General features: G+C 38.4%; 1 protein-coding gene across 1 annotated transcript in view; it reads left to right on the top strand.

Annotated features, from left to right (window-relative positions):
- Window positions 1-15,739, top strand: part of MDN1 (midasin AAA ATPase 1) — a 167,775-nt gene that overhangs the window by 72,757 nt on the left and 79,279 nt on the right. The window contains exons 33-40 of the mRNA XM_029943195.1: window positions 981-1,110; window positions 4,675-4,893; window positions 5,998-6,195; window positions 7,579-7,787; window positions 8,458-8,580; window positions 10,591-10,788; window positions 12,053-12,160; window positions 12,518-12,706. Coding sequence (XP_029799055.1) covers window positions 981-1,110; window positions 4,675-4,893; window positions 5,998-6,195; window positions 7,579-7,787; window positions 8,458-8,580; window positions 10,591-10,788; window positions 12,053-12,160; window positions 12,518-12,706 — 1,374 coding nt within the window. The remainder of the gene's footprint in view (window positions 1-980; window positions 1,111-4,674; window positions 4,894-5,997; window positions 6,196-7,578; window positions 7,788-8,457; window positions 8,581-10,590; window positions 10,789-12,052; window positions 12,161-12,517; window positions 12,707-15,739) is intronic.

Genomic DNA, 15,739 nt, shown 5'->3' with positions numbered 1-15,739 from the left:
AAACATTAAAAAGAAAACAGCTTGTTCTTTGGCAACTGGAAATCACATAGAAAGATCTGATTTTGATGTTGTGTGTGTAAAGGTTTGCTTAAGTTAGGATAGTTTAAGTTTTTCTTAGAAGAAGATTGCCAACTTTTACCTAAGGGAAAGCTGTTTTTTGTTTTTGCAAATCCAGCAAGCAGAGTGAGGTGGGATGCCGAAGACTGGCAGCACTGTTTGTCTAGGATGGCAACAGGGAACACCCACACATTCACTGGGTCTTGATTGAGCTGCCACTGGTATAGGCATTGCTTCTGGTCCTGCTGCAGTAGGCCAGATAGATGGATGGAGCTTATCAAGTAAAGGGAAAGCAATGATAAACTAATAGTTTTGAGCATATGTGGCATTGTAAATGCTTATTAATAGGGGGAGGGTAAGAGGAATCCATTTTGAAAGCAAAGGACATGGGACTGGAAGACCTAACAATTTTTAGTTATACAAGAGGTAAAATACAGATCTCCTTACTAATTTACTGTTCTTCTTTGAACCACCTAGAAGACGTTTTCTCTGACTTCAGACAGTTCTCCCCATCACACAATAACATTTATTTTCTCTAAAGCATTGGTTACGTGACTGAAGGTAAAGGAATGACTTTTGCTTAGGAGAAAGTATTCAAGTTTGGGAATCACCCATTGGGGCTAGAATTCAAATTACACTATTTACTCTATAAAACCTTGAAGTTCTATATGTCTTTAAAGAAAGTGATGGGAATATGGTCTTAGAGGGTGTGGTGGAGATTAATGAGATGACCTATGGAAGGAGCTAGGATAATGTAGATTTTTAATAAATTGTATCTACCTAATGTAGATTTTTAATAAATTGTAAAAGTAATAAAAGGAACATTTGGTATTTGTTAGACAGCTAACAATCCTTCTTCAAAGGATTTTTTCTCTATCTTTCCTCAAAAGTATCCATTCACATTGCAATTTTTTTTCTTATAGTTGTCTCCTGCCTTAAGAAACAGGTTTACAGAAATATGGTGTCCGCAAAGCACAGGTCGTGAAGACTTAATTCAGATTATCAGCCATAATCTTCGTCCAGGATTGTCTCTGGGCAAAATAGATCATAAAGGTGAGTTTTTTCAGGTGGTGCAGGTGGTGATGATGGTTATGAGGTAGAGGGGGTTGTGTGCTGGGAGTAAGAGGTGGGGTGTAGGGCGTTAGCAGTATATATATATATATGTGTGTGTGTGTGTGTATATAGGTGTGTTAAAAGGAGAAGAGAGATAGAGAAATGGGAATAAAATATATGTAAGAAAATAGATATTTGTCTGTTATCTTCTTCTTAAGTGTCCCTTTTTCATATTCCCTCCTTTACCAAGATTTTCAAATTTCTAGATTGTTTCACCTATTTGTTCTCTTTATTTAAGGTATATTTATTGGCCAGAGACCGGGAAAATTTGGTTTATGTTTTAGTCATTACCACCTTCATAAAATGTTTATAGACTTTTATTTTTTATTAAATTTTTTAAAATGTCTGTTTGTTTATTTTGAAAGAGAGAGTGGGGCAGAAAGAATCCCAAGCAGACTCTGCACTGTCAGCAAGGAGCCTGACATGGGGCTCGGTCCCATGAATTGTAAGATCGTGACATGAGCTGAAATTGAGAGTCAGATGCTTAACCATCTGAGGTACCAGGCACTGCAGAAGTATACTTTTAAATTGCATATCTTTGTCATCAACTAATTTATTATTAACTTTATTTAAAATTTTTCATTATAAGAATTTTCAAAAAATAAGAATATTGAAAGATAATATTAAAAGAGCTTCTCTATACCTAAATCCTAGATTTAACAATTTTTAAGGTATCTATTAAGGGCCCAAATGTTCATTATAAGGTTCTTTTATTTAGCCTAGATTGCTGTGGTGTATACATATGCATATATTTTCATAAATGCTTATTTATTTATTTTGAGAGAGAGAGTGTGTGTGCTGTGAGAGGGGCAGAGAAAGAGAGAATTCCAAGCAGACTCCTCCATGTCAGCATAGAGCCTGAACCATGAAATCATGACCTGAGCTGAAATCAAAAGTTGGATGGTTAACCAGCTGAGCCACCCACTTGCCCCTACTTGCATGCTTTTTTTTATTGAGGTTTAATCAACATGTAACATGTTAGTTTTAGGTATACCACATGATTCGATATTTGTATCTATTGTGAAACAATTATAGTAATACCAGTTAACGTTTATCATGAGGTGTGTGTGTGTATCCTACACATTGAAGGGTTAAATTTAGAATTTAGAATTTTTATTTTTTAATCTTTGTTTATTTTTGAGAGAGAGACAGAGTGCCAGTGGGGGAGGTGCAGAGAGAGAGGGAGACACAGAATCTGAAGCAGGCTCCAGGCTCTGAGCTGTCAACAGAGAGCCTGATGCAGAGCTCGAGCCCACGAGCGGTGAGATCATGACCTGAGATAAAGTCGGACGCTCAACCGACTGAGCCACCCAGGTGCCCCCGAAGGGCGAAATTTAGAATCTAGTTCTGATTTCAAGCCATAATACATAGTTTTTTTGATCATTTTCTCTTTATTTTTAAATTTTTTTTTCTTTCCCTCTCTCTATTGCACGCGCGGTCTCTCTCTCTCTCTCTCTGTCTCTCTCTCTCTCTGTCTCTCTCTCCCCTCTTAAAGAATATAAAAGGATATTTGCTTGAGTTCCAGACATACCTGGAGAACTTGTAGACATAAAGCTTGCTGGGGCTCACATCTAGAATGTCTGTTTCAGTTGGTCTGGGGGAAGACATGAGAATTTGCCTTTCTAATAAGTTCTCAGTTGGTGCCAATTAATGTTGGTCCAATGTCCACACTCAGAACTTCTGAGTTACCTTGGTTACGTTCTGTTTGCAACCGTGCATTCATTGAGAATTCCAATTAAAGAAGACGACACATTACTACACAGGTATGGTTTGTCTTCTGGTTCTGTGCTGGGGCTGGATCCCCCTAGGATATAACCTCTTTATCTCCTATGGGCTGCTTTTATAAGTTACTTGGATTATGTTAAGAATGGCAGAGAATTCAGTTGCCATTACACTGCCACATTTGCTCCATCACCAGTGAGCTTCATGCTTAACTGAGTGAACAGTTCTCCACAGAGCAACTGGATCTCTAGGACTTAACTCTGAACCTTGCTGCTAGCTTGCCCTTAAGGAGCTTGTTTACTGTAAGCTTTGTAAGCTACATGGCAGCAACTTTTTGGGGGAAGTATTAGAGTTCCTGAGGGAGCAAGGAGAGTAAGGGAGAAGTGGCTTGATTTTTATCATTTGGAAATGGCATTGTATAAAAACATTCTTAAAAACTCTGCAGGGGGCACCTGCGTGGCTCAAACAGTTGAGTCCCGCTCTTGGTTTTGGCTCAGGTCATGATTTCATGGTTTGTGAGTTCCAGCCCCAAGCTCTGTGCTAATACCACAAAGCCTGCTTGGGATTCTCTATCTCCGTCTCTTTCCGCCCCTCCCCTGATCCTACACACACTCTCTCTCTCAAAATAAATAAACTTAAAAAAAAGGATTTAACAAACTGCACTATAGGGGTGCCTGGATGACTCAGTGGTTAAGCATTCAACTCTTGATTTTGGCTCATGTTCATGAGGTCGAGCCCCTCATCAGGCTCCGTGCTGACAGTACAGAGCCTGCTTGGGATTCTCTCTATTGCTGAATGGTCTGCTTTATATTATAGCACTGCTTATTCCTCCTCATTATACTTTCTTTTTTTAAAAAACATTTTTTGATATTCATACATCTTAGATAAATGTTTTATTATTGGCTTCAGAAGTTCCATAAAGTGCTTTACTTAATTTGCTTTGCTTTTTTTTCTTTTCTTTTTTTTCCCCTTTGCTGCAGCTACTGCTGCTCCTCTTTTTTTTTTTTTTTTGGACAGAGCTCTCATGAGTAGCAGAGAGGGAGAGGGAGGGGGTGAAGGAAAACCTTAAGCAGGCTTTACGCCCATCACAGAGCCCGACATGGGGCTGGCTCGAACTCAGGAAACTGAGATTATGAGCTAAAATCAAGAGTAGGATGCTTAACCAACTGAGCCATTTGGGCACCCCATATTGACTTTACTTTAAATCTATATTACTTAAGAAGCATTTTCTTTCCAAATATTTTATAATAGGAAATTTTGATAATTAGCATAGTCCTTTAACTTAAATCATAGAATAAGATTTATGAATCCTCTAATTTGTGGAATTCTGAGAGATACATCGTTTTAATAAAACAAAAAAACCTGAACTAAATGCCACTGAAAATGTGACATCCCATTCCAGTGGATCAGTTTAAAATATAATAGAATTTATGTATTTTCTAAAATCATCGTGTCTGAACTTAAAATTGTATCTAAACATGAACCAAAGGAATACTCTGAGTAGTTTTCGGGGCTCTCATATTAGGCTGTATTCCCATGCTGTTTTTCCTTTTTGGTAGGTATGGTATGCTAATCACGAACCCCTTGGGAATGTAATAAAAGCTATGGACCTTCTCTCCTTAGAAAAAACAGTACTGTACATTTACAAAAATTTGCATATAGTCTTATGAAGCATAAACCTCTTTTAGGCCATTTCTTAGCCCCCCCTTTACAACCCCCCATTTTGGAGTGTTTCATTACAACTACTTCCAAACAACTGCTTTTTACTTCCTTGTGTCTTAGGGGCTGACATAGCTGAGGTGATGCTGGATTTCATTGAATGGCTGACCCATCAGGAATTTGGCCGAAGGTGTGTGGTCAGTATCAGAGATATCCTGTCGTGGGTTAAATTCATGAACACGATGGGGGAGGAAGCTGCTTTGAAACAGCCAGAGACCATCTCCACTGTGACATCTTTTGTCCATGCTGCATGCCTGGTATACATAGATGGAATAGGTTCAGGTATGTTGTCCGTTAGCTGGTGTGGGGACAAGGGGGTTAGGGTAGCGGGGAGTAAGAAATGGAGTAAACACAGATCTCTGATCTCTGACCCAGATTCTTTGTAAAATCACTTAACTCTCGCATTTCCAGGACCCAGAATAGTTTTTCTTTTCTTTCTACTCTTTTTGAGGGGTCCTTGTTATAAAAAGGCTGAAACTTCATATTGCTTATAGTCCAGGGACTTGGTAAATGTGAAGTGATCATGAAGAAAAAGAAGACTGTTGGAAATGTCCTTGCTCCTAAAGGACTGGATAATTCCTTTTATTTATTTATTTATTTATTTATTTATTTATTTATTTAGGGTGGGGGGGTCATCAAGTGGCTCAGTCAGTTAAGTGTCCGGCTTCTGCTCAGGTCATGATCTTACGGTTCGTGGGTTTGAACCCCGCGTCGGGCTCAAAAATAATTAAAAAACATAAATAAAAAATTTTTTAATTTTATTTTCTTTAATTTTTTAAATATTTATTTATTTTTGAGAGAGAGAGAGAGAGAGAGCGTGAGCAGGAGGTCAGAGAGAGAGGGAGACACAGAATCTGAAGCAGGCTCCAGGCTCTGAGCTAGCTGTCAGCACAGAGCCCGACGTGGGGCTTGAACTCACAAACTGTGAGATCATGACCTGAGTCAAAGTCAGAGGCTTAAACCACTGAGTCACCCACGCGCCCCAAGGACTGGATAATTCTTAATGTGAATGGCCATTTGTAGTGAATGGGCCTGAATCCTTTAGTTTTTTAATTTTTAAAATAGTTTAGTATAATTTTAAAAATTTAACTAAGTTCTGTTTTCTCAGCAGTGTTGATTAGAGATATAAACCAAAATGATCACTAGTACCACATTAGTTACTCCTTCCTTAAGGTTGATTTATCATGGACTACGTGTGCTTTACTGAACAAGCTGCTGCTAATCTGTAAATTATTGCCTTTGGACTGTTTATACTAGCAGTTTTTTGGGTATACTTCAGCTAAGGCCTGATTTCCCCTCGAAACTGCCCAGGAGCTCCTGATATTTATGTAATTGGGAACCTTGGTGTCATGCTGTTATTTGATGGCTTGATCCTCTCTGTTTTAGGGGTAACTTCCTCAGGGTTTGGTACAGCCCTCTTGGCTCGCAAAGAATGTCTGAAATTCCTAATCAAGAAGCTTTCCAAAATAGTGCGACTTACAGAGTGTCAGAAAAATGAATTGAAGATTTACGACAGACTCAAGGCCAAAGAATTTACTGGAATAGATAACCTTTGGGGAATTCATCCATTTTTTATACCAAGGGGTAAGAATAATTTTAAAGAAATGAAGGTCCTCTTCTCGTAGATCACAGATACTTGACTTTCATTGTGACTTTTAGTGTATCCTCCTTCTGATTATTTTTAAACCAGTTATCTGAATTAGAATCTGACTTGGCATAACCAACCATAATTGCATGAATGATTCAAAATACATAACTTGCATGTAAAAATAGGGGAAAGTATAGTCTTTATGAATAAAATGTCTTGTGAAACATATTTATTTTTTATTTGGTGCTTAAAACAAGAGCTTTCCTATAGCGATAATTCAGCCTAGGATATATCAACTATAGACCCTCATCACTACTTACAAAAACAGTTTTGTAAATCATTGAGGAATTGGGTCACTCATCTTCCTGTCCCTGGCACCTGACATGTAGCCTAGCAATCCTAGACAATCAGAAAATGTCTGTTGATTGAGTGAATGGATGAATGAATGAATGATTAAGATTGTTGCTTGTCTAGCAGGGACATCTGTTTCTTGTCCCTTCCTCCTACCTTACATCAATAATTGTTGAGTGTCTGAAATGCATAGAGGTAGAGTGGCAGTTACTGGGGTTTCACTGGTGAACAAAACCAGCCCAGGCACCTGGCCAAATGCAATATTGCCCTTTTCTCTCTCTCTCATTGGTACTGCTCTTCAACTCTGATGGTGCATCAATGATCTAAGTTCTCTAACTCACCGTAATAGTATTTCTCTCATGTAGGAGCTGTATTTCAGTGGCTTGGGACTGGAGTGGTCCTTGCCCCTGCCTCCGTAGCTGAGGTGTAGTAGATATGTTCCTCGACCTCCAAACTGCTATGTGAAAAGTTTCTTCCAGGAGACATAGTAGCACAGATGTTTAGCCCTATAAAACTATTATTAGTCTGCATTATAGCTATTATGGGTTAAAGATGCATCTTGAATTGTCTTGGTGACCTAAAAACCTTGGGTGAAATTACTTATATGGAACCATGTGGCCTATACATCTAGCATACACTTGATTTTTTGGAAGATACCTATTTACAAAGGTAAATTGTACAAATACTTGTAGTAGTTCCAGGTGTAGGTTGTGAAAGGAACAGTGTGCTTGCAGTTAGAGCTAAGTATGTATGCATAGACCTAAATATATGTACAGTTGTAAGAGCCGGAGAGATCTGAGTATAGGCACAGTTGAAGAATGTGTGGTGTGCTGTTGGCTATTGTATTAAAGCATTTTATGGATCTAAAAGTGTGTAAATGTTGAAATAAGGTTGAGCATTTATTTTCACCACTAATGGTACTTCACTGACTGAAAGTCTACTTGGTAGGTTCTTAAAATCTTGGCTTGACATGCATGTATGATTGATAATGTTCATCTTCTATGTTGCTTTTCTTTTCTCTACTTAAGGACCTGTCCTTCACAGGAATAATAATGCTGACTATGCACTCAGTGCAGGCACCACAGCTATGAATGCACAGAGGCTCTTAAGAGCTACAAAATTGAACAAGCCCATCCTTTTGGAGGGCTCCCCTGGTGTGGGCAAGACGAGTTTGGTGGCAGCATTAGCAAAGGCTTCAGGCAACATCCTTGTTCGAATCAACTTGTCAGAACAGACGGTAAGCTTAGCCATTCTACAGCTGATGGGGATGAGTGTAGGGAGCAATGTTTGTATCTGTGTATTTACCTATTCAGAAATAGGTAGGACATTTTCAGTACCTCAGATATTTCATGGTGGTAAAGACCACACCAACATGACCTTCCAAACCAAGTCTCCTTTTAGATTCATTAATAGCTGGTATCTGTAATCTTGTTCCCTCCTAGATGCTTTATTCTAATTGTCTTTTGGTAGTTAACCCAATTCAGTGTTTATTATAACCTTTGTTTTTGTCATTTCTAATAAGGAAAAATTAGTAGAAATAAAACGGCCTTTAAACAGTCTAAGGAACTTATGGGAGAAGAGGTGACATAGTGGTGACAAAGGAGATTGCCTGGACGTTGTTATTGGTCTTCATTTTGTTTTTGGCTTTAAAGCTCACCAATTAATTTCCAAGTATAGCCACAGCTGAGAGCTACTGATCTAGAGCTCCAGCTCCATTTGCTTGATACTTGCAGTATTGTGACAAGGAGGTTCTAGAGGGGCATGTTTGGGCTCCCGGTACAGAGTGCTAGGTTGATTAGATAGGAAAGGTAGCATAAAGCTCAAGAATTTATCAGGTTAGATTTAGGGTCTTGGGATCTAGTAAATGTTTTAATGTAATGTTTTCTTCCTTTCTACCCCCCTCAAAGGACATCACAGACCTATTTGGAGCAGATCTACCTGTTGAAGGTGGCAAGGGAGGAGAGTTTGCCTGGCGGGATGGGACCTTGCTGGCAGCTCTGAAGGCAGGCCACTGGGTTGTGTTGGATGAGGTGAGAGGTCTGTTGTTCCAAAGATGGGGTCACAATGGGAAGAGCAGTCATACTTTTCTTTTCTTTTTTTTTTTTTTTAATTTTTTTTAATGTTCTTTATTTTTATTTTTGAGAGACAGAGAGAGACAGTGGGAACAGGAGAGGGTCAGAGAGAGAGGGAGACACAGAATCTGAAGCAGGCTCCAGGCTCTGAGCTAGCTGTTAGCACAGAGCCCGACGTGGGGCTCGAACCCACGAATGTGAGATCTGACCTGAGCCGAAACCGGACACTTAACCGACTGAGCCACCCAGGCGCCCCTACAGTCGTACTTTTCATATTGCTAGCGCATGTCGCGGTGGATGATCATGCTGTTTTCCTAGTAAAGAAAAATTCTCTAATGAAGAAAAATCCTTCGTGGTCTCTTTTGAGAAGTCACTTGTCACAGAGCACATGTAGAAGCCCCTATGTATACAAGCTACAAACCCCGGCCTTTGTAAGCCAGCTTCTAGAGAAAAACTCTCTTTTAAGTTGCCTTTTTTTTTTTTTTTTTGTAATGTTTGTTTATTTTTGAGACTGAGAGCGAGCAAGAGAATGTGGGGAAGGGGCAGAGAGAAAGAAGGACGTGGAAAATTGGAGGCAGGCTCAGAGCTGTCAGTACAGAGCTCAACTCAAGGCTCAAACTTACGAACTATGAGATCATGACCTGAGCGAAAGCCGGATCCTTAACTGACTGAGCCACCCAGGCACCCACCCCTGTCTCTTAAGTTATCTTAAGAGACATAACAAAAAAATGGTGAGAAAATGGTCAGTGGTACATGTACATACTGGATAAATTAATGACTAGAATTACGGAGCCCCTCATGACACCTGTGATAAATGCTGAATCTTAGTGACCAATAGGCAGCTGGTGATATAGAAAAGTGATACTCAAAAATAAAAAATATAAGGCTGTGGGGAAACATGCCTGGTCACAAGATTCAGACCTCCTTGGACTGAAGTTGAAGGGCAGACTGTGGGATTTCTTTTCATGTGAGTTGCTTCTTACCATGGAGGAGATGTTAAAGGAAGGGAGTGTCTTGTGGACTGCCTCCTACCTCTATTTTTAGAAAAAGATGTCTGATAGTATTAAATTCTTAAGCCAGAGAAGGAAAAAATGCCCAGTTTTAAAGCTTTAGGCTTCAGACCGTACTTCTGCTGGGTGGAAATGCATCTAGGTCCCCAAGGCATTCTTGACTACAGTCACATTTAGGAGCAGTTTTTGGAACTCGACCTGTGTGAGGATATTCAGTGGAATTTGTGCTTTTGAGGACTTAGATAAACATGACACTTGAAACTCTGTAGTTTCAAACTGGTAGAATATAGTCTGGGTTTTTGGGTACATTTGTGTTTTATTGATTTTACATTACCCCAGTTGAATTTGTCCACGATACCTGAAAACCATCACACTTCACGTCTCTGAGCTCTGAACTCAGCATCTGAAGACCTCCATTCAGCTCTTTTCATTTTTGGCACAGAAATTCCTTGTATTGGTTCTTGTTCACAAAACTGTTGGTGAAAGTTAGCTATGTCAATCTACTTATGTGGTTTATATCATGATTTTGATGTGCATTTGGAGATTTCATTCAGTATTTGATCTGGGAAAGATACTTTTTTAAGTGTATAGAGAGCTGTCTTCGTCTTCAAAGATCTCAGTGTGCAAAAGCGAGATCTTTGTGTTGGCATGTATTTTTTGTCAGCTGTGATTTACAGGGTGGGTCCATATAGGTGAATACAATGGATACAGTGTAATTTTAGAGAAGATTTTAACTGCTTTTTAAAAAATTCAGTCTGATTATTTATTCAGGTTACTTAAGTTACTGATAATTTATATATTCCAGATGTCTCTACCACATACATATAAAATAATAAGATGAACATACTTGGCTTCGTCCTCCTGAAGATAACACTATTCTACTTTGTGCATATTATTACTTTGCTTTTTTATATAATTATACAGTGTATTAATAAACATGTGCACTTTCTTCAAATAGCTCAACCTGGCTTCTCAGTCTGTATTGGAAGGACTCAATGCTTGTTTTGACCACCGAGGAGAAATTTATGTTCCTGAGTTAGGAATGAGCTTTCAAGTACAACATGAAAAGACGAAGATTTTTGGCTGTCAAAACCCTTTTAGACAAGGAGGTGGGAGAAAGGGCTTGCCAAGGTCTTTCCTTAACAGATTCACTCAGGTAAGATTTGCTGTTGCCATGGAGACCAAAGGTGGAGTGTTGAGGGTGGCACATAGCTATTAGGACATTCATTATTAGAATGAGAGAGCATCGGTTTGATGATGTTTCTTTCTCAATTCCATGTCTTTATATGGAAAATACTAATGCGACCAATTCCCATCTTCACTTTTCTCCTGGTGTGAGTACTTTTGTTTTCAATCCTAGAGGACCTGGTGTGTTATCAGTTAGTGGAGAGTAAGGTCACCATTCCTCTTGGATTTCTATTACTATGGTCAGGATAAACGCCAGTATTTGACCTTCCTAGGTGTCTGCATGATGTATTAAAATATTGAAATTAAAAAAATTTTTTTTTTAACATTTATTTTTGAGAGGGACAAAGCATGATCTGGGGAGGGACAGCGAGAGGGAGACACAGAATCCAAAGCAGGCTCTGGGCTCTGAACTGTCAGGGCTGGGCCCAATACTGTGTTCAAACCCACAAACTGTGAAGTCATGACCCAAGCCAAAGTCGGAAACTTAACTGACTGAGCCACCCAGACCCCCCAAAACATTGAAATTTTTATGATGAAATTAATGCATTGTAGTTAAAGGGAGAAAGGAAACTACCATGAAAAACAAAATCTTGTATTCTGCATACAAGGGGCAATCATTATTAATGTTTGGTGTCTTTTCTTACTGCCTTTACTCTCATTTACAGAGGTAGTGTACATATGCTTACTTGTTTTAACATTTACTTGCCAAATTTTGACTAGTCTAGAGGTTTGGAAATGGCTCTGTATGTTAGCTTTCTTTAATGTATTTTTCTGTTGACAATTAAGAATTTCTTATCTTTGCAGAATAATATCATGAAAAATTTCAAATATGTTGGAAAGTTGAAAGAATTTTGAAGTAACTGGTCATATGCCCTACCATCTAGAGTTTTGAGGGTATTATTGCATAATGATAGAAAATTAAAAGAAAACCAATATAGTTTAAAAATATACTTTAGAAAAAATCTGTTAATCATTTTTCTTTAATTCAGTAGAGTGGAGCTAACACCACCACCACCAACTCTGTATACAATGTTTAAAGTATTTTATGTGATTCTATATCCTAAAAATGCAAGAAAAGAGATTTATCTTACTGAATTTTTATATATAACTAAACTGAGGTTTGATACTTTGGTGTTAAATAAAAACTTTGCATCATAAGTGGTAGTCATTCTGGTGTTTGGTGAAGAGACGGACACTATAGCTTTTCTTCATGTTATTTTTGGATTCTGTAGGTCTTTGTGGATCCCCTTACAGTAATTGACATGGAATTCATTGCCAGTACTCTGTTTCCAGCCATTGACAAAAATATCATTAAGAAGATGGTTGCTTTCAACAACCAAGTAAGTACCTACTTGTATTAATTGTTTTTTGTTCTGGCTGTAACTGAACTATCTTTATTTCCATGGGACACTATCAGATTTACCAGTCTTTCTAAAATAAATCACATTGAATTGTTCCAGTTTCTAGCAGAATAAACTGTTCATCACAGGATTATAGTAATTCATATCTATTGTGCATATCAAGTGAATGCTTACAAAATATTTCAGGTTTAGCTGTGTGGGTTGGGCAAAGGAGACATTTGTATCAAATCTGCTAATTTCTATTTCAGTTATCTACACATTTGTAGTACATTGATAGTACTTAATACAGTGCCCACCAGTGGGACATGTATCCCAGTAATACTGTTTTCTTTTTAGATTGATCACGAGGTGACTGTTGAAAAGAAATGGGGGCAAAAAGGAGGACCCTGGGAATTCAACCTTCGAGACCTTTTCCGCTGGTGTCAGTTGATGCTAGTTGACCAGTCCCCCGGGTGTTATGATCCTGGTCAGCATGTGTTTTTGGTCTATGGTGAAAGAATGAGAACCAAGGAAGACAAGGAAAAAGTGAGTTTCACACTTGTGCTTTGTGTTTCTTTCCATCTAAAAGTTGATTTCTTCTTAAGGGAGAGGAAGAACATACTAATAATGTTCAACATGGTAAAGCTGCTTAGAATTAATTAATAAATTAATTTTTTAAATGTTTATTTTTGAGAGAGAGAAATTGACATAGCACAAGCAAGGGAAGGACAGAGAGTGAGGGAGACATAGAATCTGAAGCAGGCTCCAGGCTCTGAGCTGTCAGCACAGAGCCTAATGCGGGGCTTGAACCCACGAATCATGAGATCATGACCTGGGCCGAAGTCGGCCACTTAACTGACTGAGCCACCCAGACACCCCTACTGAATTAATTTTTTAATGTTTGTTTATTTTTGAAAGAGAGAGAAAAAGAGACAGCGAACAAGCAAGGGAAGGGGCAGAGAGGGAGACACAGAATCCGAAGCAGGCTCCAGGCTCTGAACTGTTAGCACAGAGCCTGACATAGGGCTTGAACTCACAAACCATGAGATCATGACCTGGGCCAAAGTCAGCCATATAACCTATTGAGCCACCCAGGCTCCCTAAAGCTGCTTAGAATTTAAAAGTTAAGGAAAGAGAGTAAACGTTCACTTACTTCAAAGTCTCAGAGTGCACCTTTCTAGGTGTCTGCATGATGTATGAGTTTACTTTTTAATACACAATTTGCTTATCCATCTGAATTCCAAATATTGCAAACCTTTTTAAAGCCGTATTGCCCCCCAGTAATAAAGAACTATGTCTTCAGCATTTTTCTGGGCATAAAGGAGAGAAATAGGAGGAGATAGGTGATACTCAGTAGAGGAGGAGAGTTTTCTGTTTTTAAATAAACTTTGAATTACAAAGTATCTGGATAGTATAATTAGTTCTGTAAGAGGATATTTTGTATCCAAATGGTAATAAAACTATTCCTTTGTAAATAGAAAATAACACTAGAATTCCTAGCCTAATAAACTAATAATGTGTTCATTTTGCCTTGTGGTATTTGAAGTCCGATCTCACAGAATACTCACAATAGCTGCAGGTAGGTGGCACTATCATGACCTCTGAACAGTGAGGATCCAGTGCTTATAGCCACGGGTATCACCTCTAGGAAATGATAGAGCCAGCACTTCTACACCGCAGTTGTAGCTAAATGTGAACTCATTCATAGTGTGCAAGTGGCTTTTGCTAAGACAAAACATTCACCCAGTGTTTGTTTGTTTGTTTGCTTTTACAAAATAAAATTCATTATACTATTAGCTAATAATTTATTTTCTTCATTCACTTACTGAATTATAGTGTACTTATTGTGGCCAGACACTGACCAGTTGTTGGATAATTGATGTTAATCAGATGGTATGTCACTCTAGAGTGTGGAAGCTTTCCATCACTTCTTTAATTCAGATACTGTAATTCACACACCAAGAATGGTAAAAAATAGTAATAGGAGAAAGACTTGTAAAAGCTGGAAGCGTTTGAATAAATTGAGTCTGACTTTATAAAACTCAACCAACTACATTTTGAAAGCATTTGTAGTTTTAATTTTGGTAGACTGTCAGGAAGAGGAGATCATATTCTGCCTTGGAGGGCGGTATAAGGTCCCATGAACATGTGCCAGGAGCACTTTTTTCGATGCTGCTTCTTGACTGCTAGTCAATATTTGGTACTGATAATGATTTTTTTTTTCCATCCTCCCTCCCTCCCTTCCTCCCTTCCTTCTTTCTTTCTTTCTTTTAGTTGCTGTAAGAGTAAAGGTCCCTGATAATGATTTTAACTTTACTATTTTTTCCTAATATTTCTCAAACTCTTTTATTAATTTTTTTAGTTGAAGTATAATTGACATATAACATACTGGTTTTAGGTGTACAACACAATGATTCAATATTTGTGTGCATTGTGAAATGATCCCTACAGTAAGGCTAGTTAACATCTGTCACCTTACGAAGCTACAAAAGACTTCATTCATTCATTCATTCATTCATTATTTATTGATATTTTTGAGAGAGAGCATGCATGCATGTGCTTTAGCAGGTGAAGGGCAGAGGGGGAAGGAGAGAAAGAATCTTAAGCAGGCTTCAAGCCCATGTTTATGCTGAGCCTGAACATGAGATCATGACCTGAGCCAGACTCAAGAGTTGGACATTTAACTGAGCCACCCAGATACCCCAAGACTTTTCTCTTTTGATGACAACTTTTTAAATCTGTTTCTGTAGCAGTTTTCAAATACATAAGGTGGTATTATTATTTAAAAAAAATTTTTAGCTGTTTGTTATTTATTTTTTAAAGTTTATTTATTTATTTTTGAGAGAGAGAGAGAGCAGGGGAGAGGCAGAGAGAGAGCAAGAGAGAAAATCCCAAGCAGGCTCCACGTAGTCAGCACAGAGCCTGATGGAGGGCTTGAACCCACTAACTGAAATCATGACCTGAGCCAAAATCAAGAGTCAGATGTTCAACTGACTGATCTAGCCAGGTTATTTTTGAGAGAGATTGACAGAGCACAAGTCGGTGCAGGGGGGTGTGCAGAGAGAGAGGGAGACACTGAATCTGAAGCAGGCTAAAGGCTCTGAGCTGTCATCACAGAGCCCAATGTGGAGCTCGAACTCAGGTGCACTAAGATCATGACCTGAGTTGAAATAGGATGCTTAACCAACTAAGCTACACAGGCACCCCACACAATACAGTATTATATTAATTATAGTCTCTATGGTGTACATTCTATTTCTAGGACTTATTTTATAATACTTGTAATTTTTCTAACTTTAGTCCAATGTATAATGATTACTGTGGGTATTGCTTTTTTGTTAGAAGCATGCAGCTTTGTATACATATTTTGGGTGGCTAGATTCTTTCCTGCTGCCCTGGGCTAAGTTACTGTATTTAACATACCCTTGTCTTTTCTTTCTGCCTCAAATCCTCCTAAAAAACCCAGCAAAGAAGTAAGGTTAATGGCACGTTTTCTAATCATATTTCTGGTGAGGGAGGAATAAATGAATGTAAATAATCAGAGGAATATCTTTGTAACTTTTTAAAATTTTATAAACC

This window comes from Suricata suricatta, chromosome 7 (genome assembly GCF_006229205.1).
Source record: "Suricata suricatta isolate VVHF042 chromosome 7, meerkat_22Aug2017_6uvM2_HiC, whole genome shotgun sequence".
NCBI lineage: Eukaryota > Metazoa > Chordata > Mammalia > Carnivora > Herpestidae > Suricata > Suricata suricatta.
This window is presented reverse-complemented; position numbering and strand designations above follow the sequence as displayed.